Source organism: Fukomys damarensis, unplaced genomic scaffold (assembly GCF_012274545.1).
Source record: "Fukomys damarensis isolate Sample0158 unplaced genomic scaffold, DMR_v1.0_HiC HiC_scaffold_8, whole genome shotgun sequence".
Classification (NCBI taxonomy): Eukaryota; Metazoa; Chordata; class Mammalia; order Rodentia; family Bathyergidae; genus Fukomys; species Fukomys damarensis.
Genome location: NW_022900920.1, coordinates 30,935,309 through 30,957,975, shown reverse-complemented (window position 1 = coordinate 30,957,975; position 22,667 = coordinate 30,935,309). Strand labels below are relative to the sequence as shown.

The window sequence follows — 22,667 nt, the reverse complement described above, 5'->3', positions numbered from 1 at the left end:
GACCGGTCCCGCCCGCCTCTCCGGACCCGGGCCGCCGCTGGCGCGGGAGCGCGGTGACGGGAAACTTCGCCTTCCATTGTCGTTGCTGATCCTCGCGCGCTGAGAGCTGCGCGTGTGAGGGAAAAATGTCCTTCTTCAATTTCCGTAAGATCTTCAAGTTGGGGAGCGAGAAGAAGAAGAAGCAGTACGAGCACGTCAAGAGGGACCTGAACCCCGAGGAGTTCTGGGAGATCATAGGGGAGCTGGGCGACGGAGCATTCGGGAAGGTGTACAAGGTAAGGGAAGACGGGACGTCGCCTGGGGCCGCTGCCCCGGCCTGGAGGCCTCTCCTGCTCTCTCCCGCGCTCTCCACTTCGCGATTGTGCGTTGGAACTTTATTTAGCTTATCACCCGGAGGGCGGCGCTGACTGCAGGCCCGGACCGTACAGTTTGAGGAGCGATAGCTGCGAAGGCAGGGTTTTAACAGCCTACTCTGCCAAACTTCAGAGATAGGAGGGTTCTGTAATTTAGAGAAGGGGTCTGATTGTGCCCTTCAAGGATCTTAAAATCGTGGATGCATCGGTCTTATCAGTGGATGTCTGTGTCCTAATTGCATCTGCATGCGTGCTTGCACTAACGCTGTTAACTTTTGGGATTAGTGCATGTGTATGGTAGCCCGTAGCTAATACACAATCAGTCTCTTGGGATCCCAGGAAAGTGATTGCCACCTGCAGGCTCTTCTTGAATCGGTGGCTTGACCGTGTACTGTAAAGTGGCAATGGAATTTCTGGAAGAAAATCTGGTACTAGTTTCTAAATATAATTACAAGAATTGACTAGAAGTCAATAGCAGCGCTCGAGAAATTAAAAGAAAATACGTACACTGTACACATACTTATTTCAGTAAAAAGAGATTTGACGTTTTAACGTGAAGGCTTTCATGTTAGTCGTTTACACCCTAAGGAGCATATGCATGATGTCATTGGGATATTTTCATCCTGAAGGGTGAGGTTTTTATGAGGCACAGTTGAGAGGAAGGACCCACAGGCTTGCCTGGAAGTGAAAACATAAGTAACTTACACCGAGTACAGAATTTTGCCATTTTTAAGCATTTTCGTATTTCTGGGTCCCTATAAAAATCAGGGAGGTAGGCAAGCCAGTTGCAGTACCCACATTTCACCTGTGAGGACACGAGGCTCAGATTACTCAGTTCCCAGAGTCGCAGACTAGACTTGAATTTAGGGCTTCGACCCCATATTTAGTAGTATTTTTACTTGGACATCTACTGGTAGAAATGATAGCATTTCCCCCACTTTTTGAGCACCATTACACATCTGCCTTTGCTTTGCCTCAAATGCAACTTGTCACAGTCTCAGTCCTCATTCTTTACTCAGTCTGAAATACCCCCTCCTTTCTGCGTGCCTTCAAAACACATGGTTCACAAGGCCACCACAGCAGTTGCCACATTTTTTTTCTTCATTGAGTTTATTGGTACATTTTAGGTATACAGTACAGTTACATTCATTATTGGGATCTTACCTTTACAAGACAGGTCTTCGTTCTCATTTTTTCCCCTTGTCCCTGCCGTTCCTTCACCCCCTCCTCCCCCTCCCCATTTACAAACATTTTATTTCCATTTTTTCATTTTCTCCAATTTTTCTTCTTTCCCTTAGTACCTTTCCCTTACCCTTCCCACTTTCCCTACACCTTTAGCCTTTTTCTTCCTATCTCACATTGTCAATTATCTTATTAGGATCTTATGTACTATTATAGTTTATTCACACCAGAGAAACTATTCGATATTTACACGTGTGACTTATTTCACTTAGGAGTATATCCTCAATATGTATCCATTTTCCTATGAATGACTAATTTCTCATTCTTTATGGCTAATATTCCATTTTATAGAAAAACCACATCTTTATCCATTTTCCAACTGATGGGCAAATGGGCTGTTTCCAAGTTTTAGCTATTACAAATTGTGCTGCTGTAGGTGTGCATACATCACTATGATATGATTCTTTTAATTCTTTTGGAAAGATACCCAGCAGAGGGATGGCTGGGTCAAATGGAACCTCTAGTCCCAGCTCTTTGAGGTATCTCTATATTGATTTCCGTAGTGGTCGCACCAGTCTGCACTCCCATCAACAGTGGAGAAGGGTTCCTTTCTCCCCACAACCCCACCAACACAAAGGACTATTATCTAGAATATATAAAGAACTCAAAACAATCAGCCCCCCCCCAAATATAAGGACCCAATTCAAAAATGGGCATCTGAAATGAACAGACATTTCTCTGACAAAGAAGTAAAAGCAGCAAGTAAATATATGAAAAAATGTTCCACATCACTGGTCATTCGAGAGGTGCAGATGAAAACAACACTGAGATTCCACCTCACCCCACAAAGAATGGCTGCTATCAAGAAGATGCCACATTTTATAGTCAGTATACTTGTGTTCTGTAGCCGAATGGTGGGCTAGAATTATAATGTACATTTGGGGTCACTATTGCCTCAGCATGTGCATCTCTCTGTATATTTGTTGAAAGAAGTACGTTTCTGAAACCTGAGTACTAGGTGGCAAAGTAAACAGCAGTGTTTGTGTGGAGGGCAGAGTATGGTTTCAGGAAGAACTTGCCTGCCATATAAGATGCATGGTAGAAAGGGCTTTTAGTGTAGTGGGAAGGGCACTCCTGGGAGTCAAGAACTGTTTCAGTGCTGACTGTCACAAGCCAGCTTTGTGATCTTGGACAAAACACTTAACTCCTTTAGGTCTCCATTTTCTTAGCTGTGAAATCATAAATTTTCCTAGATGTTTGTTCAGATCCCTTCACCTATTAACATTGCTTGAGTTAGCTAGAAAAGCAAAGGTAAATTCTCAAGGCATCTGGAATCTTGTAGTGAAAGGGTGATAGGTGATAATGAATGGCAAATATGTTTTATTGAATATAAATGGTATAATTTTAAGAGCACACACTCTGGAGTCAGTGTATCTCAGTTCCTTCACTCAATGGTAGTCTGTGACCTTGGGTGAGTTACATATTTGTCAAGCCCATGGTAATAAGCAACAGAAAACTTTCTAAACTTGTTTCTAGCTATCATTTCCTTATGGAAATTGGTAGCTGTTACAAAGGTGAAATTGTACCTAGGAAATCACTGTGTGTATTTAGTTTGAATCATCTTTACATCACAGTTATATTCTTTCCACCCAGTCCAGCTTTATACAACTGTAACAAAATTAATTTTTTGCCTGAAAAACCTTAATGATTTTACATTTCTCTTTTTAATATTGTATTGTATGATGTATAAATGAAGATATGTAATATCCTTCACAGTATTTTTATATTTAGATTTCGACTTTTTAACAGAAAAAAAGGAATAACAAAATTAAGTATTGAATAATATTTGTAGAAAGGTGTTTTCTTTCTTAAATTGAAGCTGGGCTCTTGAGTGTGTGCTGAATGGAAGTGATTTTCACAGCTGATAGGTATTTGCCTTTTAAAAAGTAGTGAAATATTTAATCTTTGTTTTGAAAAGTACAGAAATATATAGATAATAATAAAGTGAATTTGTATTAACATCAGAATCAAGGAATTCTGCCATCACCCCAGACTCCCTCCTGCCTCCTTTCTGAATCAGAAATCACTATCCTATCTTTACGTTATTTATTTGCATCTTGTTTGCCATCTAGGTATGTATCCCTAAACATTATATTGAGTGTGTTCTGTTGTGTTGTCTCTTTCAAAATCAGCATTGTGTTTATTAGGAAAACTGTCTTTGTTATCACTGTCTTAGAACTGTATTGTCAGTTCATTTTTGTCGTTGGATAGCATCCTGTTTTGTGGTTATGTCACCAGTTGTTTACCATGATATCATTAAAGGACACATTGGCTCTTCCCAGTGTTTGGCTGTTTCACATCATACTGGTGCACATGTTTGTGAGTTTCATTTACACTGAACCCAGGAGTGTAGTTGCTGGGTTTTAGAGCAGTGTAGCTTTAATTTTACTAGATGAGCTCCAGTAGTTGTATTAATTTTATACAGTGTGTGAAAATGTCCTTGTTCTGCATTCTTGTCAATGTTTGATATTGTCAAAATTTTTAACAACTTAATGGTGTGTGGTACTTTTGATTGCTGATAAGTAATTCTTTTTGTATGTTTATTGGTAAGTTGGGTTTCTTTTGTGTTCCATTCTTTTGTTAATTTTGCTACTGGTCTTTTTCTTTTCTTTTTTTTTTTTTTTTTTTACTAGATGAGCCAGTAGTTGTATTAATTTTATACAGTGTGTGAAAATGTCCTTGTTCTGCATTTTTGTCAATGTTTGATATTGTCAAAATTTTTAACAACTTAATGGTGTGTGGTACTTTTGATTGCTGATAAGTAATTCTCTTTTTATGTTTATTGGTAAGTTGGGTTTCTTTTGTGTTCCATTCTTTTGTTAATTTTGCTACTGGTCTTTTTCTTTTCTTTTTTTTTTTTTTTTATTGAGTTTATTGGTACATTTAGGGATACAGTACAGTTACATTCATTGTTGGGATCATGTACCTTTACATGGCAAGTCTTGATTCTCATTTTTTTCCCCTTACCTCTGCCCTCCCTTCACCCCCTCCTCCCCTCCCCATCTACAAACACTTTATTTTCATCTTTTCATTCTCTCACATTTTTTTCTTTTCCCTTTTTGTTCTTCCCCTACGTATCACACCTTCCCTACACCTTTAGCTCCTTTCCTCCCATTTCTAAATGTCAGTAATCTTATTAGAATCTTATGCATTGTTGCAGAATATTCACACCAGGGAAACTATTTGGTATTTACACATGTGGGACTTATTTATTTCACTTAGGAGTATATCTTCAATATGTATCCATTTTCCTATGAATGAATCTATTCTCTCGCTCTTTATGGCTGAGTAATATTCCATTTTATAGAAAAACCACAACTTCTTTATCCAGTTTCCAACGGATGGGCAAATAGGTTGTTTCCAAGATTTAGCTATTACAAACTGTGCCGCTATAAACATGGGTGCACATACTTCTCTGTGATATGATTCTTTTAGTTCTCTTGGAAAGATACCCAACAGAGGGATGGCTGGGTCAAATGGAACCTCCAGTCCAAGCTCTTTGAGGTATCTCCATATTGATTTCCATAGTGGTTGCACTAGTCTGCACTCCCACCAACAATGGAGGAGGGTTCCTTTCTCCCCACAACCCCGCCAACATTTGTTATTGTGTGATTTCTTGATAGCAGCCATTCTTTGTGGGGTGAGGTGGAATCTCAGTGTTGTTTTCATCTGCATCTCTCGAATGACCAGTGATGTGGAACATTTTTTCATATATTTTCTTGCTGCTTTCACTTCTTTGTATGAGAAATGTCTGTTCATTTCGGATGCCCATTTTTGGATCGGGTCTTTATATTTGGGGGGACTGATTGTTTTGAGTTCTTTATATATCCTTGATAATAGTCCTTTGTCTGAGGTACAGCTGGTAAAAATTTTTTCCCACATTGTAGATTGTCTCTTAGTTCTGCTAATGGTTTCTTTTGAAGTACAGAAGCTTTTTAGTAAGATGAGATCCCAGTTGTTGATTCTTTCTGCTAGTTCCCGTGCTACTGAGGATTTGTTCATAAAGTCTTTTCCTATACCAATGTCTTCCAGAGTTCTGCCTAACTTACTTTCCAGCAAGTTTAATGTTTCTGTTTTAATATTTAGATCTTTAATCCATTTGGATTTTAATTTAGTGCATGGCGAAAGATAAGGGTCTAATTTTAATCTGTGACAGGTTGATATCCAGTTTTTCCAACACCATTTATTAAAGAGGCTATCTTTCCTCCACTGAGGATGGTGAGCTCCTTTGTCGAAGATGAGGTAGCTGAGTACATCTGCATTTGTTTTTGTGTCTTCCAGTCTGTTCCATTGATCCTCAGGCCTATTTCTTTGCCAGTACCATGCTGATTTTATCACAGTGGCTTTGTAGTATAGTTTCAAATTGGGAATTGTTACACCTGGTGCCATGTGACTGTTGCCTATAATGGCTTTTGCTATTCTAGGTCTCTTGTGGTTCCAAATGAATTTTTGGATTCTTTTTTCTAGTTCTGTGAAATATAGTGTTGGAATTTCAATTGGCATTGCATTGAATGTATATAGCAGTTTCGGTAGTATGGCCATTTTCACTATGTTGATTCTTCCTACCCAGGAGCAGGGGATATCTTTCCATTTTTTTATATCCTCTTCGATTTCTTTTTTCAGAGTGCTGTAGTTTTCAGTGTAGAGATCTTTTGTTTCTTTTGTTAGATTGATTCCTAGATACTTCATTTTTTTGGATGCTATTGTAAAAGGAATTTTTTCCCTTATTTCTCTTTCTGTCTGTCTGTTATTTGTGTATAGAAAGGCTATTGATTTTTGGGTATTCACCTTGTATCCAGATACTTTACTGAATCTGTCAATTAAGTCTAGAAGTTTTTTGGTGGAGTTTTTTGGATCTTCAATGTAGAGTATCATATCATCAGCAAATAATGATAGTTTAACTTCTTCCTTTCCTATCTTTATTGCTTTAATTTCTTTCTCTTGTCTAATTGCTGTGGCTAATGTTTCCAGAACTATATTGAAGAGAAGTGGCGATAGTGGGCATCCTTGTCTTGTTCCTGATTTTAACATGAAGGTTTTCAGTTTTTGGCCATTCAATATGATGTTGGCTGATGGTTTTTCATAAATAGCCTTTATTAAATTGAGGTATAGACCATCTATTCCAATTTTTTGCAGGGTTTTTATCATGAATGGGTGTTGAATTTTATCAAATGCTTTTTCTGCATCTATTGAGAGGATCATATGGTTTTTGTCCTTGACTTTGTTAATATAATGTATTACATTCACTGACTTTCGTATGTTGAACCACCCTTGCATCTCTGGAATAAATCCGACTTGGTCATGATGGATGATCTTCTTAATAATCCTCTGTATTCTGTTTGCTAGTATCTTATTAAGGATTTTTGCATCTATATTCATTAAGGAGATTGGTCTGTAGTTCTCCTTTTTGGTTGTATCTTTCTCTGGTTTGGGAATCAGAGTGATACTTGCTTCCAGGAATGAATTTGGAAGTATAGCTTCTCTTTCAATTTCATTGAAAAGTTTGAAGAGTAATGGTAGTAGTTCTTCTCTAAATGTCTTGTAAAATTCAGCAGTGAATCCATCAGGGCCTGGGCTTTTCTTTGTTGGTAAGTTTTTAATTACATTTTCAATTTCACTGATTGTGATTGGGGTGTTTAAAATGTTTTTATCTTCTTCGTTCAACTTTGGTAATTCATAAGTATCTAGAAATCTGTCCATTTCTTCTGTGTTTTCCATTTTATTAGAGTACAGGTTCTCAAAGTAGGTGTTCATGATCCTCTGGATTTCTTTCGGATCTGTTGTGACTTCGCCTTTTTCATTCCTAATTGCATGGATCTGAGCCTTTTCTTTCCTTTTTTTGATAAGATTAGCTAAGGGTTTGTCAATTTTATTTATTCTTTCAAAAAACCAGCTCTTTGTTTCATTTATTTTTTGTATCGTTTTCTTAATTTCAATTGCATTGATTTCTGCTCGGATCTTTATAATTTCCTCTCTTGTTCGAGCTTTGGGTTTTTCTTGCTCTTGTTTTTCTAGGAGTCTAAGTTTCATCGTTAAGTTGTTTATTTGAGCCCGCTCTGTTTTCCTAGTGTGGGCATTCAATGTTATGAATTTTCCACGTAGAACTGCTTTCATTGTGTCCCAAAGATTCCTGTATGTTGTATTGGCATTCTCATTTATTTGTAAAAACTGTCTAATTTCTTCTTTAATTTCCTCTGTAATCCATTGATTGTTTAGGAGAGTGTTGTTCAGTTTCCATGTGCTTGTGAAGTTTCTATAGTTTCTTGTGCTATTGATGTCTAGTTTGATTGCACTATGATCTGATAATAAACAGGGGATGACTTCAATTTTTTTGCATTTATTTAGACCTGTTTTGTGAGCCAATATGTGGTCTATTTTGGAGAATGATCCATGTGCAGCCGAAAAGAATGTATATTCTGGTTTTTGGGGGTGGAATACTCTATAAACATCTATTAAGTCCATGTGTTCCAAAGCTTGGTTCAGTTCTATTATTTCATTGTTGATTTTCTGCCTAGTAGATCTGTCAATTTGTGATAGTGGGGTATTTAAATCCCCCACTACAATTGTATTAGTGCTTATTTGGTTTTTCATGTTACTTAATATTTGTTTTATATAGTTGGGGGCATTTATCTTTTTCTTATTTGTAGAGTGTAGATGTATACAACATATATATATATATCTTAAAAATACAAATACATATGTATTTTGAATTTTAACCATTTGCTGGTTATGCTTATTGCAAATATAAGTTCATTCTGTGACTTTTTCCCTTCTCATTATAGTATATTTTTATTAACAATTATTTTTTTGATTTATTTTGAGTCAGGGTCTCTCTGTGTAGTTCAGATTGGCCTTGAACTCACTGTGTGGCCCATGATGACCTCAACTCACATTGATCTCCTGCCTCAGCCTCCTCAGTGCTGGGAATACAGGCCTGTGTTACCACACTCGGCTTAACAGAATTATTGATTTTATTTTATTTTTATTTTTTAATTTTAATTTTAATTTTTGGTACCAGGGATTGAACTCGGGTCCTTGCGCTTGCAAAGCAGGCCACCAAACCGCTGAGCTAAATCCCCGTTCCTGAATTATTGATTTTAATGTAGCCTAATGTCAGATTTTTCCTTTATAGCAAATGCTCTATATTATGTTTAAGGCATTCTTTCCTAACCTAAGAACATGAAGATAATCCTCCATTTTATCTTCTAAAACTTTATGATTTTTTTGCTTTAAGTAGTTAGAAGAGTAATTCACTGAGAATAGGTTTTTGTGTATCGTGTGAAGTAGGGGTCTAATTTCATTTTTTCCCATATGTGTACACATTTTCAGCTATAAGAACCATTCACTGGGGTGTGGCGGGAGGGTACCCTAATTGCTCTGCAGTGTCTTATCATACATTGTTTCTGCAGTCTTTTTTCTCTTCATCAGTCTATCCTGTTGTCTTAATTGGGAAAACATTTTTTAGTAATCTCTGTTAAGTAAGATTTCTTCTTCAGTAGTGTCTAGTATGTTCTCATTCCTTCAGTTCTATTCCATTGGTTCTACTCCATTCTCTTCCCTTCCCTCCATCAGTCCTTCCCTTCTGCCCCCCGCCTTATTTATTTATTTTTGGCAGTACTGGGGACTGAATCTAGGGCCTTGATACTGAGCTACATCTCTATGGCCCTATTTATTTATTTATTTATTTGGTCCCAGGGATTGAACTCAGGACCTTGTTCTTGGGAGGCAGGTGGTAGCACCACTGAGCTAAATCCCTGGTTCAGCCCTTTTTATTTTTTGAAACAGGGTGAAGTTGTGGTAGTTTTCTTTGAATTTGCAGTCCATCTGCCTCATACTGCTTAGTAGCTGGGATTATCACCGTGCTCTGTTAGGTCACTATACTCTTGATTTTCCTCATATTTCTGTGTCTGTCTCTCCGACTTCTTTGCTAGCATGTCCTTTGCCTGCCTTTCTTTCTTTTTTCTTTCTTTCTTTCTTGCTTGCTTTTTGACTTTTATCAGTGCTTATTTGCAGCATGTAATGATTACATTCGGTGTAGGGGATTGGTACATGTACATAACACATTTTGATTCCCTTTTAAGCCGTTCCCTCCATTCCCTTTTAATTTTCCAGCATTAGATTCATTTACTTATCTTGTAAGACCTTATAAATTGTCATACATACAGATTGAAAACCAGACAGGCCAAAGAACATGTAAAACATGTAAGACAATTGTAGTAAGTCGAGGTTGTGTCCTCTTTCTGACTTTTAAGTGTTGGGATTCTACAGGGCTGGGGGCCCTTATCTCCTTTTCTTGTGGGAATTCATCTTCTCTGTTGGCCTCAGTTTTTATCTAAATGGAATGTACCTCTCTCCCCTGAGACCTCTTTTTTGAATTCTAGATCTATCCTTTTTGAACTCCAGATCCATAATTCAGCTATAAGAAATTTCCACTTGAATGTCATGCATACCTTCAACAAGTCTAGAACATGAACTAATTCAACTCGTGCTTTCAGCTTGCCATTTGTTCCTTTGTTCCCATTCAGGAATTGCTATCCCCATTTACTAGTTGCATAGGCAAGAGACTAAGAGGTCATTTTTAGCACCTCCTGCTGCCTTACCTACCGAACCCAAAACTGAGACTGTTAATTTCTCTTACTCAGTATTTCCCCACTCTGCCTCCTTTATTTTTTCACTGTCACTATATAGTAAAAACTGCTGTTACTTTTTATTCAGATTCCTGTTGATGTGTTTTTGGATTTGATGTAAATGTACATAGTGGGGGGGTAGTTCATCCAAAATGTCCATGGTGCCAAGATTAGAAACCCTTTGCTAAGAGAAACAAGCTCCACACACAAGCTCTTACTATTTATGGTATGCTTTCTTTTGTAAGAAATATCTAAAAACGGCAGAATTATAGAGACAGTTTTGGGCTTGTGTGGCTGTCTTGAGCTGTGTGTGGGAACGGGAACTGACTGTAGAATGTACACAGAGGAGCTTGGGATGATGGAGGGTTGTAAGCTTGGTTGTGGTTATGGTTGTAAAACTACATACATTTACTAAAGTGTGAAATCAAACACTTAGAATGGGTAAATTTTGTGGTATATAAATTACACTTTAATAAAGCTGCTTTTTTTTTTTTTTTTGGCACCAGGGATCGAACTCAGGACCTTGAGCTTGCACGGCAGGCAGTGGAACCACTGAGCTAAATCCCTGGCCCAAAGCTATTTTTTAATATGGGCAAGTGACAATAAAGAATTTCACAAAGAGTATCCCAATATCAAATAAACACGTAAAGAGGCCCTCAGCTTCGCTAGTCATCAGGAAATGTAGACAGAACCACTTGTACTCAGTAGACTGGCCAGTGAAAGCATTAAGTACAGTATTAATAACAATTGTCAGGATAGAGGGCTGCTGGGAAAACTCAGAGCTACGGTTCAAATGTGTTTCCCAAATTTCATGTGTTGCCTGCAGAAGATTGAGTCTAGACCCATGTATCTCACCATGTACTAAACTAAAATAAGAATGGACCAGAACTCTTTAACTGTTGAGATGACACAATCTGCTGGAAGATAGGATAGGTTAACACTCTTGAAGAAGTAGGCATAGGGCAGGACTTCCTAAACAGAACCCCAGTAGCATAAGAAATAATGCCGAGAATCAACAGATGGGATCATATCCAATTAAAACGCTTCTGCACATCAGAGGAAACGACCAACAGAGTGAGGAGACAACCTACAGAATAGGGACAAATTTTTGCCAGTTATTCTTTAGACAGAGGACCAAATTCAAGCATATAAAGAATTTTTTAAAAGTACCTCCCACAAAGACCCAGTCACAAAATGGGCAAGCAAGATGAATAGCCACTTCTCAGAAGAAGTACAGATGAGTGATAAATACAAGAGTCCTCAGTAATCACAAATGCTGGTGAGGCTTTGGAGATCAGTATGGAGATTCTTCAGAAAACTAAAAATAGAAATTCCATTTGACCCAGCTATTCCTCTTCTAGGAATCTTCCTGAAAGAATTAAAGTCATCATGTTACAGTGCTACGTGCAGCCCCGTTTAGAGGAGCACCACTCACAATAGCTAAATCTTGGGAGCTGCCTATAAATCCATCAACAGAGGAATGGATAAAGACAATTGGTACAGTAATTAATTGTACACAATAGAGTACTACTGTGCCATAAAGAAAGATAAACTTGAGGCATTTGGGGGTAAATGCACGCACCTTGAGACCATAATGTTAAGTGAAGTAAATCAGACTCACAATTTAAATGTCACATGGTTTCTTTTATATGAGCAACCCAAAATATAAAGAGCAAAATAAAGGGTAGCTGATAGGAAGTAGGGCGAGATAGATCTTTCTCAAGTGAGAAGAAGAACAGGAGATGGAGGGAAAGAAAAAAGGGAGAAAGGATAATAAAAGAGAATTGAGGGCTGGAGATTTAGCTCAGTGGTGCTGCCACCTGCCTCGCAAGCACAAGGTCCTGAATTCTATCCCTGGTACCAAAACAAAACAACAAAAGCAGAGAATTGAAGAAAAAAATGAAATATAGCCTTTTCAAATAGGAAGGAGATCAAGAGTTGGAGCAGAGAGGGATGACATGGGAAGGGGACCAAAAAAAAAAATTAAGATGTGTTAGGTACATCTACAAATTCCCCATGATGAATGGAATCATGCATTTCAAAGATGTAATGTTAAAAAAATAATAAAAATATTTCATGTGTTGGAAACTTAATCCCCAAATTCACATTAATGGTATGTGGAGGTGGGAATGTGGGGAAGTGGTTAGGTCGTGAAAGTGCTGTTTTCCTGAGTGAATCAGTCCATTCACAGATTGAGTCATTGAAAGAGTGTATTTGTTCTAAAGCAAACGCTGTCGGGCACACTTGCTTGATTCTTGCATGTGATGTCCCTCACCATGTTATGAGATAAGATGGACCTTCCCAGAAGTTGTGCAAATGCTTGCAGCATGCTCTTGGACATTCTTGCCTGCAAAACTATGAACCAGATGCCTGCTGTGCTTATGTATTACCTGGTGGTATTGCAACAGAAAATAGAAAAAAACCCACTCCTGTATTGTTGGGTGAGAAAGCTGGTAAAACCACTTTGAAAGACTGGCAGTATCTTCTCACATGGAAAATGTACCAATCCTGTGATCTAGAAAAGCCTGTTCCCAGGTTGGATATACAAGGCAAGTGCAAGGTCCAATAGAAGTGAACACAGATGTGCATCACAATAAATGTACAAGAATAGTAGTGAGTAGTATTCTTAATATATAAACAATAAAAGTTAAATTGTATTCATAAAATAGTACCATATAGAGTGAAAAAGGAAAAAGATCAGATGACTACTACATGTAGCAGAATGGGCAAGTCTCCTGCAGGACAGAAGAAATTGGGCTTAGTGCCCCCCGATAATGCCAGGTGTCTCGGGAGTGCAGTGTTTGTGGGGTTCATCTGTACTCTTTTGGCCACTTAAAATTGGTTTCCTTAGTGATTTATAGGACGAGTCCTTTATCTACAGTGTAGAGTGCTTTTTATTCCATAACTTTTTTGATTCATAGAGGTTATGTAAAAATTACAAAACAGAATTTTCACATTTTGTGACAAATTGAATAAGAATACTTTTGCCTAATCCAAAAACCTCAGTAAGAACTATTATCTCTTAAAGTTTTAATAGTTTTCTAAATCCTTCTAATTAAAAGTTGCTTTGATATTTTATCCTTTGAGTTGCTATTTTGCATGGGAGAAATATTTCCCATTATGTTTTACAATTATTATTTGAATGTAGGAAAGCTATTAATAATTGTTATTTCTCTATTTTTTATTTTTGGTTTTTAATTTTGAGACAGAGTCTTCTATGTAGCCCAGGCTGGCCTTGAACTTACTATATAGCCCTGGCTGACCATAAACTCAGTGATCCTCCTGCCTCAGCCTCCTGAGTGCTGGGATTACAGCTATGTGCCACCATGCTTGATTGTAATTTTTTTTTTGGGGGGGGTAACTGGGAATTGAACTCCGGACCTTGCACTTGCCTTGGTGAATTATCTTGGTTTTTTTTTTTTTTTTTCCTGCTAACATTCACTGTGAACTTTTTCAATTCGATATAAATGTTGAAAGAATTGTGCAGTGAAAATAAGTGTACACATTTTCACTACCCAGATTCTACAGTAGATCATATTTTACTATATTTGCTTTATTATACATTTAACCATACATTTACCCATTCATTTGTTTCCTCTTCTGTCTTAATGTTATTTTTTCTTTCAATTATCTATATTCCTTGGTTCTTTCCCTTGTCTAATTATATTGATGAATCCTTCCTAAACAATTTTAAGTAATTTGACATTGGGAATGATAGTGAATTTAATGAATTATTTTATAATGTATTTTCTGGCAGAATTTTAATCTTAAACTTTTTTTTAGCAAAAGTTTCCACTTTTAAACTAAACTATCTTCCTTAGTTCTCTGTTTTGAATTAGAGAGTTACTTTTTTGTGTTGACATACAATTCTACATAAGTGACATGTTACTATATTTCCATTTTTTTCTTTGTAGAGCTATGGTTAAGTTTACCCAGGTCTTTCTTAATTTAGTAACAAAATTCTTACTTTGTCATAGGAGAGTCATTATGCCAGCTACCCTGTTGCTTGAATATAAGATGCTGTTATAATTACTGTATAAAATTTCTTCACCATAAAAATCTGTCTCTTTTATATACTAAAAGAATTGTTTTAGAATTTAAAACAAATTTTAAAGGAAAATACTAGTCTGAATTCTAGTGAATAGTCTTTTTCCTAAAATGTGGTCATTTTTAGAAGTTTTTAAATAGATAATTTCATCTCAAGGTTATGAGAAGAAAAATGTCAAAACCAGGAATAACTGCTTTACATCACTGTTTCTTATTAGCTTTCTTTTTTTTTCTAAATCTGTAATAATCACCAAATGAACATACGGAGAATAAAAACAGAATATTTAGTTGTTTCTTATATAAGAGGGCCCCCCTTTTTTTTTCCAGTTTACCAGTTTATCAGCTCATACTTGTTTCTATAAATTAGTGCTGAGATACTCATTAATATGAGCACTTTCAAGGAAAAGTGTTTGAATCAGTCCTTGCTCTCTCCCTCCCTCCCTTTCTCCCTTTCTTCTTTCTTTGCATGTTGTCTTTGTAGTATCTCAATTTTTAAAAAATACATGCAATCAAAATAACCTTGTTGTATTTTTACTTGTAAAGCACATGTTTTATTTCCAATTGATAAATGGTATAGCATGAAATTTGTAGTCACTTAAAATTTTAAAAGTCTGTGGTATGGCCCACTTGAATTTGATGACAAAGTAGTAGTATATATAGTAGTTTATTTTAGGGTATCCTGCCAACATTTCATAAAGAATGGTCAAGAAGCTAATACATCATATCTAATTTGGATCTTTAAATCATCTTGATAGAACCTTTAGATTTGCTGGTGCCTTTTTCCTATTTGTGCTCTGATGGATGTGAAATAATATCTTCCCTGATAGTACTAATGAGATTGAGCTCCTTTTCATATGTTTATTGGCCACTTAGATTTCCTCTTGAGTATTGGTTAAATTTTTTTTGAGTTCTCTTTACCTCACTGATTTATGGAAGTCTTTATATACTCTAGATACTAATCCTTTGTTAATTATTTAATTCATACATTTTCTCTTGCTTTGTTCTTTCACTCTTTACAGTGTTCTTTTTGGTAGTGGACATTTTAATATAGTCCATTTATTAACTTTTTTTCCACATGATTAATGCTTTTTGTCTTGAAATTTTTCCTTTCCCAAAGGAACGGAGATATCATGTATTCTTAGTTTTATAGTGTTGCCTTCTACAGTAGATTAAATTGGTGTTGATTTTGTTAGTGTAAAATAGAAATTCAATTCCATTTTTCCTGTGTAGATATGCTGTAGTCCCAGGGCTGTGTTCCTATGGACTATTCTTATTTTGCAGTTGTCTTCATCATAATGAAATGTCCATTTGCATGTAGTAATTTCTATAATGTTTATTATTTTAAGGTCAATTCCTAGAAAAATAATTATTAGGACAAAATAAAAGATTACTTATTGTTTATTGTAAAATTGAAAAGGTACAAATTTATTTACTTTTTTGAGTTTTTTTCTCAAGTATTTTTATTGTACTAAAACATATGTAACATTTACCTTTTCTCTTTCTTTTTTCTTTTTTTTTTTTTTGCAGTATTGGAGATTGAACCCAGAACATTTATGATCTTAACTATTTTTAAATGTACAGTTTAGTGCTATTAAATACAAGCATAATGTTGTGCAACCATCACCACTATCCATCTGTAACTTTTTATCTTGAAAACTGAAACTCTCTGTTAAATAATAATTCCCTATTCTTCCCTCCCTCTGGCCCTTGGCAACCACCATTTTACTTTTTGACTCTGTCATTTTGATTATCCTACCTCATGTAGGGAGAATCATGTAGTATTTATTTTGTGACTGGCTTGCTTCATTTAGCATAATATCCTTAAATTTCATACATGTTGTTGCATATATCATAATTTCTTTATATTTTAAGGCTGAGTAATATTCCATCTTATATATGCATCACATTTTGCATCTTTTCATCTATTGATGACACTTGGATTATTCCCCCATTTTAGCTGATGTGAATAACATTGCTGTGAACATGTATGCATACAGTTCTTTGAGTCTCTGCTTCCAGTTCTTTATAGTATGTAATAAATGAAATTATTTGATTAAATATTAATCTATTTTTAATTTTTTGAGGAACTGCCATACTGTTTTACATTCCCAACAGCTGCACAGGGGTTCCAGTTCCTTCAGTCTTGTCAGCACTTGTTATTTTTTTATTTTTTAATAGTTGCCATCCTAATGAATGTAACATGGTATCTTACTGTATTTTTGGCTCATGCTTTTATAATGATTAGTGATGGTTAGCATCTTTGCATGTGCTTTATCTCCTTTATAGAGATACCTGTTCATGTCTTCTGCCCATTTTGAATTGGGTTGTTTGGCCTTGTTATTAATGAGTTTGAGTAGTTCTCTCTGCAGTATATTCTAACTAATCATCCTTATTAGATTTATTGATTTACAAATATTTTCTCATGCTGTAGGTTACTTTTTTATACTGTTATATTGTCTTGATGAATAAAGTTTTAAAATATTCACAAAATCTACATTGTCTGTTTCTTCTTTTGTTGAACATTGGTGCAACATCCAAGAAACTTTCCCAATCTGATGATTTTTTTTCCATATGCCCTAGAGTTTCATAGTTCCAGGTCTTCTGTTTAGATCTATTTTGGATTAGGTTTTGTATGTGAGAGTAGATAAGAGCTCCTCTGACTTCATTCTTTTGCTAGAGTTTTATGTTTTCCCAGTGTGACTTGTTGAGAAGACTATGTTTTCCCCACTGAATGGTCCTGACAACTTTGTCAGAAATCCTATAGCCGTGTATGCCTGGGTTTCCTTCTGGGCTCTGTGTTCTAGGCCATGGATCTAGACATCTGTCTCTATGCCAGTACTACACTATTTTATTAGTGTAACTTTGTGTTATATTTTGAAATTATGATGTGTGAGTCCTTGTTCTTTTTCAAGATTGTTTGGCTATTTAGATCCCTTGAAATTCCATAAGTCTTAGAATATTTTTTTGGTTTCTGCAAAAATGTCATAGGGTTTGCATGTAATCTGTAGATTTCTTTGGAGGGTATTGACATTTTAACAACGTTAAGTCTCTAATCCGTGAATGTGAGATATGTTTCTATTTATTTAAATATCTTCTTTCAGCAATGCTTTGTAGTTTTTATTATACACCTCTTACCTCCTTGATTAATCCAGAAGTATATACCTGTTTTTGGTGCTGTTGTAAATGGGATTGATTTTTTTCAACAGTTAATCTTTTTTTTTCTTGAATTAATTTCCAGAAGTAGTATATCTTTTGTTTTTAAATATATTTTTAAAAATTATTTTTTGTGTTTCCAAGACTCCATCTTTTTCAACTATGCAATCTTTATAAAATTTCTAGTTTATGATTCAGTTCTGTTTCTCTTGGTATACTCATGGCTCAAAGTTGGCAAGTCCTTAAAATAAGTGGGAAAACTGATCTGAGAATTGGTAAAATATTTTGGAAACTGCATATTTAGCCAAAGTTAAATTACTACCGACATCATTTTGTTACTGATTTATCTTGATGAGCAGCTTACGTTTTGATTAAACAACCAGAACATTATAAATAAAGTGTTTTGGAATTTAAAAAGAATATAGAGTATGTATATTTATGTTTTTTGCAAAATTCAGGAAATGACATAAAAATTCTTTTTAGAAGAAGTTCTCTATAAACTTTTGCAGAAATTATGGAAAGAGTATATACAGGTGATCCTCATTTTTCACAAATTCTGTATTTGCAAATTTCCTGATCTCCATACTTGGCAGTGCCAGTATTCTTGTGTCTGTGTAGAATGTGAAAAGTAAGAGACCCCTGTATAAGTCCATTTTGTGCTCATGTAGACTGGGTGATTAATAATTTATGAAGAATAGCAGCTTATTCCCTCACAATTTTGAAGCCTTAGAAGTTAAGATGAAGGTGCTGGCAAGCGCCTACTTGCTGGTTGTCCCATGGCTGAAAGTTCCTATGGAGGTGTGTAACAGGGACCAGTTCCACCCAGGAGTGGGGAGCCCTGTTGGCCTAATAATCTCTTAAAGATTCCACCTGCTGATACTCTTACACTGCATTTAAATTTGAGCTTGCAATTTGGAAGGGGCATTGAAAGCATAGCATCCTCCAAGTAGCACGTTCCCAGCTAAAATTGAGCAAGCTAATTAAGTCTCTCGCCTTTTTGTTACAACTCACATACAGGGATAACCAGAAACTGGGGACAGCAGAGGAGAGTATGTGTAATGTAGTGCAAGAGTATCTGCCTCTGGGGCCAGATGGGACAAGGTTTGCATGCCAACCTTGGCGTCTGTTATTGGGGTGGCCTTAGCCAAGTCATGATCACGCCTGAATTTCTACTCTTTTGTAAAATACAGTAGAATCTGCTGGGGTGGATTGATGTTCATATTTAAGATTGTAATCCATGTGAAGGTTATGTGTATATACCCCACTCCAATCCACGTATATATGCATATATTTATCTAAATGCTTAGTATTGGCTAATTCCGGGTTTGTAGCAACGTAACTGCCCCAAATAGCAGTATTTCTTTGCTAACTGATGATGAATAATTTTATTACTTCATATTGATGCTTGTTCCCACCAAAATCTTATCAGAACTCTGAAAAAGACCACTAGAAGCAGCATATGATTTAAAGCAGATAAAACAGTATCAGCAGTCTTAAAATGCATGCTTCCTTCAGTGCTGTTATCCCTCTGGTCACTTAACAGTTCTTTGGAACTTTATTATCCAAATGCTTAGTACTGGGGCTGGGGATTTAGCTCAGTGGCTCCATGCCTTCCTGGCAAGCTCAAGTCCTGAGTTCAATCAGTACCGGAAAAACAAAAACAAAACAAAACAAATGCTTAGTACTGATCTGTGCCTTGGTTCTCTCATTTGCACTCCTCATGGGTTTGAGAAAGATAATATTAATTATTGTCTCTCAGCTCCAAATACATCCTTCTTGCCTAAGGGTCCTGATGCTGTTCTGAGACTGATCATTTCTGCCTTCTTCACCACCTCCTTTCAGTTTCACAGTAGGGGACAGTAGAGAGAGGCTGCAAGGAGAAGAAGATAGGACTTTATTCTTGAAATAATTTGACAATTTTTTAACCCCCCTTTTTTTGAAAAATATTAAAAATTTCAGCTTACATATCTCAAACAGCATTAAAATAATCATTGAACTTTATTGATGCTGAAATGTTTAAATATTACTTCTGTTTGGCCTAACTTCTTTACTTACATGGGAACTTCTTCCCTGTGTACTCCTCTTTCTCCCCATGTCTTCATCTTTCTTGTTACCCTATTTTTCCTTCTGGTGCTAATAACTGTATATTATACCTTTTATTTGTTTGCCTGTTAATCATTACAAGTGCCACGAGGACAGGGACATTTTGTCATTATCTTGAACAGTACCTGACATATAGAAAGCACTTAGTATTTGTTGGAAGAATTAATTTATTTTAGGAGATCAACTCTTCACTGTGCCTTAATAGATTTTTTGTTTTGTTTTTGTTTGTTTATTTGTTTTGGTACCAGGGATCAAACTTGGGACCTCGCACTTTCGAGGCAGTTGGCGGAACTACTGAGCTAAATCCCCGGCCCTTTTAATCGATTTTTATATTGCATTTCTCTCCTAGAATTGATTTCACTGAGATGTTATGTTGTCTTTTTATTTTCCTTAGCTCTGAGCAATGCCTTGCATGTAACAGATGTTAATTGTCATTTTTTGTTTGTTTTTTATATTTTATTATAATTTAATGTCCTTATACTGGATAGTTAGGTTCTTACATCTTATCTTGCTAGGGGAAAGAATATCCTTTAATTCTTATTCTTGAGATCAAATCATCCAAATTAATGGAATCAGTCCCAATTGTCTTAGTTATTTTTTCTCATTTCTGAGACAAAATACACATTATGCAAAGTTAAAGGGGGAAAAGTTTATTTGGCTTACAGTTTATAGAGGTTTCAGTTCATAGTTGGCTGTCTCCAGAGCCAGGGTAGCATGGCAGAGGGGCAGCACAGAGGAGAAACACTTCATGGCAGGGAGAAGATAACAAAGGTCAGCAAGCGACCAGAGACAAGCCTCCTTCTGTCCCTTAGATCTTATTCAGGCTACCCACCCTTAATCCTAGCACTGCATCCTTAATCCCACATCACACACCCTGGATCCAGCCACCTCCGAAAAGCATGAGGCTTTGGCGGACATCTAGATACATGTCATAACATTCTGCCTCTGGCCCCCCAAAGACTCATGCATATTTCTTTTTGCAAAAGGCATTTAGTCGATCTCTGACAGTTGCCAAAGTCCTAACAGTTTTACCATTGCTGAAAAGTCGAAGTTCAGAGTCTCCTGTGAGATTTAAGGCACACTGTTAGCTGTGAGCCCCTGTATGAACAAAAAGAAAGTCAAACACTTCCAACATACAATGGCACAAGATAAACATTACTATTCCAAAAGATACAAATAGGGGAATATAAAGGAATGGGATAAAGCAAGTCTGAAATCTAGCAGGGCAAACAGTTTCTGTAGTTCCATGTCCAGCCTTAAAGGCAGTTTGTGGCAAGATTCAAAGGGTTTGGTTGGCTCCACTCCTGTGACACTGTGGGTGGTTGTTGCTCCCATGGCTTCTCTCCTGGGTTGGCTCTGCTCCGTCCTAGTGTTTTCTTTAGATGATTCACTGTCCTGGCTTCTTCAAACTTCTGGAATCTCCATTGCACTTCAGCTTCACACACTGCCCTTTCAGGGGCACACTGCCTGGCCTCCCAGGCCTTCTTCTGAAATCTGGGTAGAAGCTTTCCTGATCCCACAGCTCTTGCATTCTGCATACATCTAGAACTAGCATCACATGGATGATGCTAAGGTCTGCCTCTAGCTGGAGCATAGCTAATCTTCTTGATCTCGTTGCTGTAGGAGTTGAGTGCCTATGAATCAAATACCAAGGAGTAAATTCCCTAAGCCACCACCATTCTGGAATATGGTGCTCTGGGCTCTCTTCTCAAAGCAAAGTCTTTCACTTTTGCCTTTTTGAGGCTGCAAAGGGTGGAGTCCTGCTGGTTCTTGTGATGCCCTCAGGCCATCGTTTCTATTGTTCTTTTGGGATACTTGCCTTTTTCTTGCTGGTCTTTTAGGTGACTCTTGGTGACCCTGTCCCATCTTTGTAGGCTTTACCTCTACTGGAGTTTCCTTTCTGGCCAACTCAAAGCGTTTTAAATCATTCTTCTGTCCTCTTTGCTCTTTATTGTCAATGTAAATCTGGCTAAAAGCCTCCAATAGTAGCCATACCATGGACTAAATTAGACTGCTTTGAAATTTCTAATGCCACATTCATTAGTTCACTCCCTGCCCTTAATCTCAGTCTCAAGCAAAGTCTCTGGACATGAGCAACGTGCAGACTTTCTGCCAAGGCATAACACACATCGTCTGGAGTCCCAACAGCCAGTGCACTCCTTCCCAGAAGAAATCTCCTGAGCCTGGTCTTTACCCGCAGCAGCATTTCTGTCAGCATTCTGGTTTTCTGAGTTCTGACCAGAATCTCCCATCAAGTACAGCTGCAGGCATACATTCCAGGGCTGCCTTTTCAGCCAGCATCTCTGAACCTTTCCTAACTCTTCCCACAAGCCAGTTCCAAAGGCTCCTGACCACATGGTCAGGTACAGTCATAGTAACAACTCTATTTTTCTGGTACCAAATTCTGCCTTAGTTAACTTTTTCTCTTTGCTGAGACAAATACCCAACACCCCAAGTAAAAGGAAGAAAGGTTTATTTGGCTTACAGTTAGAGAAGATTCAGTTCATAGTTGACTGGCTCCGGGGCAGGATATGTGGCAGGGGGCATCACAACAGAGAAACAGTTTATGGCAGAGAGAAGACAGTAAAAGCAAACCAATGACCAGTGGCATGCTTCTTTCTATACTTTGTATCTTATCCAGGCTCCCTACCCTTAGAATGGGTAGCACTCACACCCCTTATCCTAACATTGCATCCTCAATCCCAGCATCACACACACTAATTCCACCCACCTCTGAAAAGCCCCGCTATGACTGCATGAGGCTTTGTGAGGACATTTAGATACAGCCGTAACTCCCAATGGCTATTGAAATGATTGGATTTATCTCTTTTTAGTCACCATTTTTAAAGATTCCTCTTATATTTACTCTATATGATTTTTGCCTCCTTTTTCGATTAACATCTCTAACACCTGTGAGGGACTGAAATCATACCTATTTTCTTCACTGATCTATTAATTTCAGGCCGAGAATTAAAATAGTATTTCTCATTATAAAAATACTGTCTTAGAAACTGTAGAACTGTAGAAAGAAAATAAACAAGAATAATAAGGGGGCCGGGGATTTAGCTAAGCAGTTTGGTGGCCTGCCTCGCAAGTGCAAGGACCCGAGTTCGATCCCCGGTACCACAAAAAAAAAAAAAAA

The 22,667-nt window shown here is 37.0% G+C and overlaps 1 protein-coding gene across 3 annotated transcripts in view; it reads left to right on the top strand.

The window, feature by feature from the left end:
- The first annotated feature begins 6 nt into the window (after positions 1–6).
- The window catches only part of Slk (STE20 like kinase), a 73,366-nt gene continuing 50,705 nt past the window's right edge, over positions 7–22,667 (top strand). For all 3 annotated transcript variants that reach the window (XM_010626473.3, XM_010626471.3, XM_010626470.3), the window contains exon 1: positions 7–275. In XM_010626473.3, the coding sequence (XP_010624775.1) occupies positions 126–275 (150 nt within the window). In that variant the 5' untranslated portion in view covers positions 7–125. The remainder of the gene's footprint in view (positions 276–22,667) is intronic.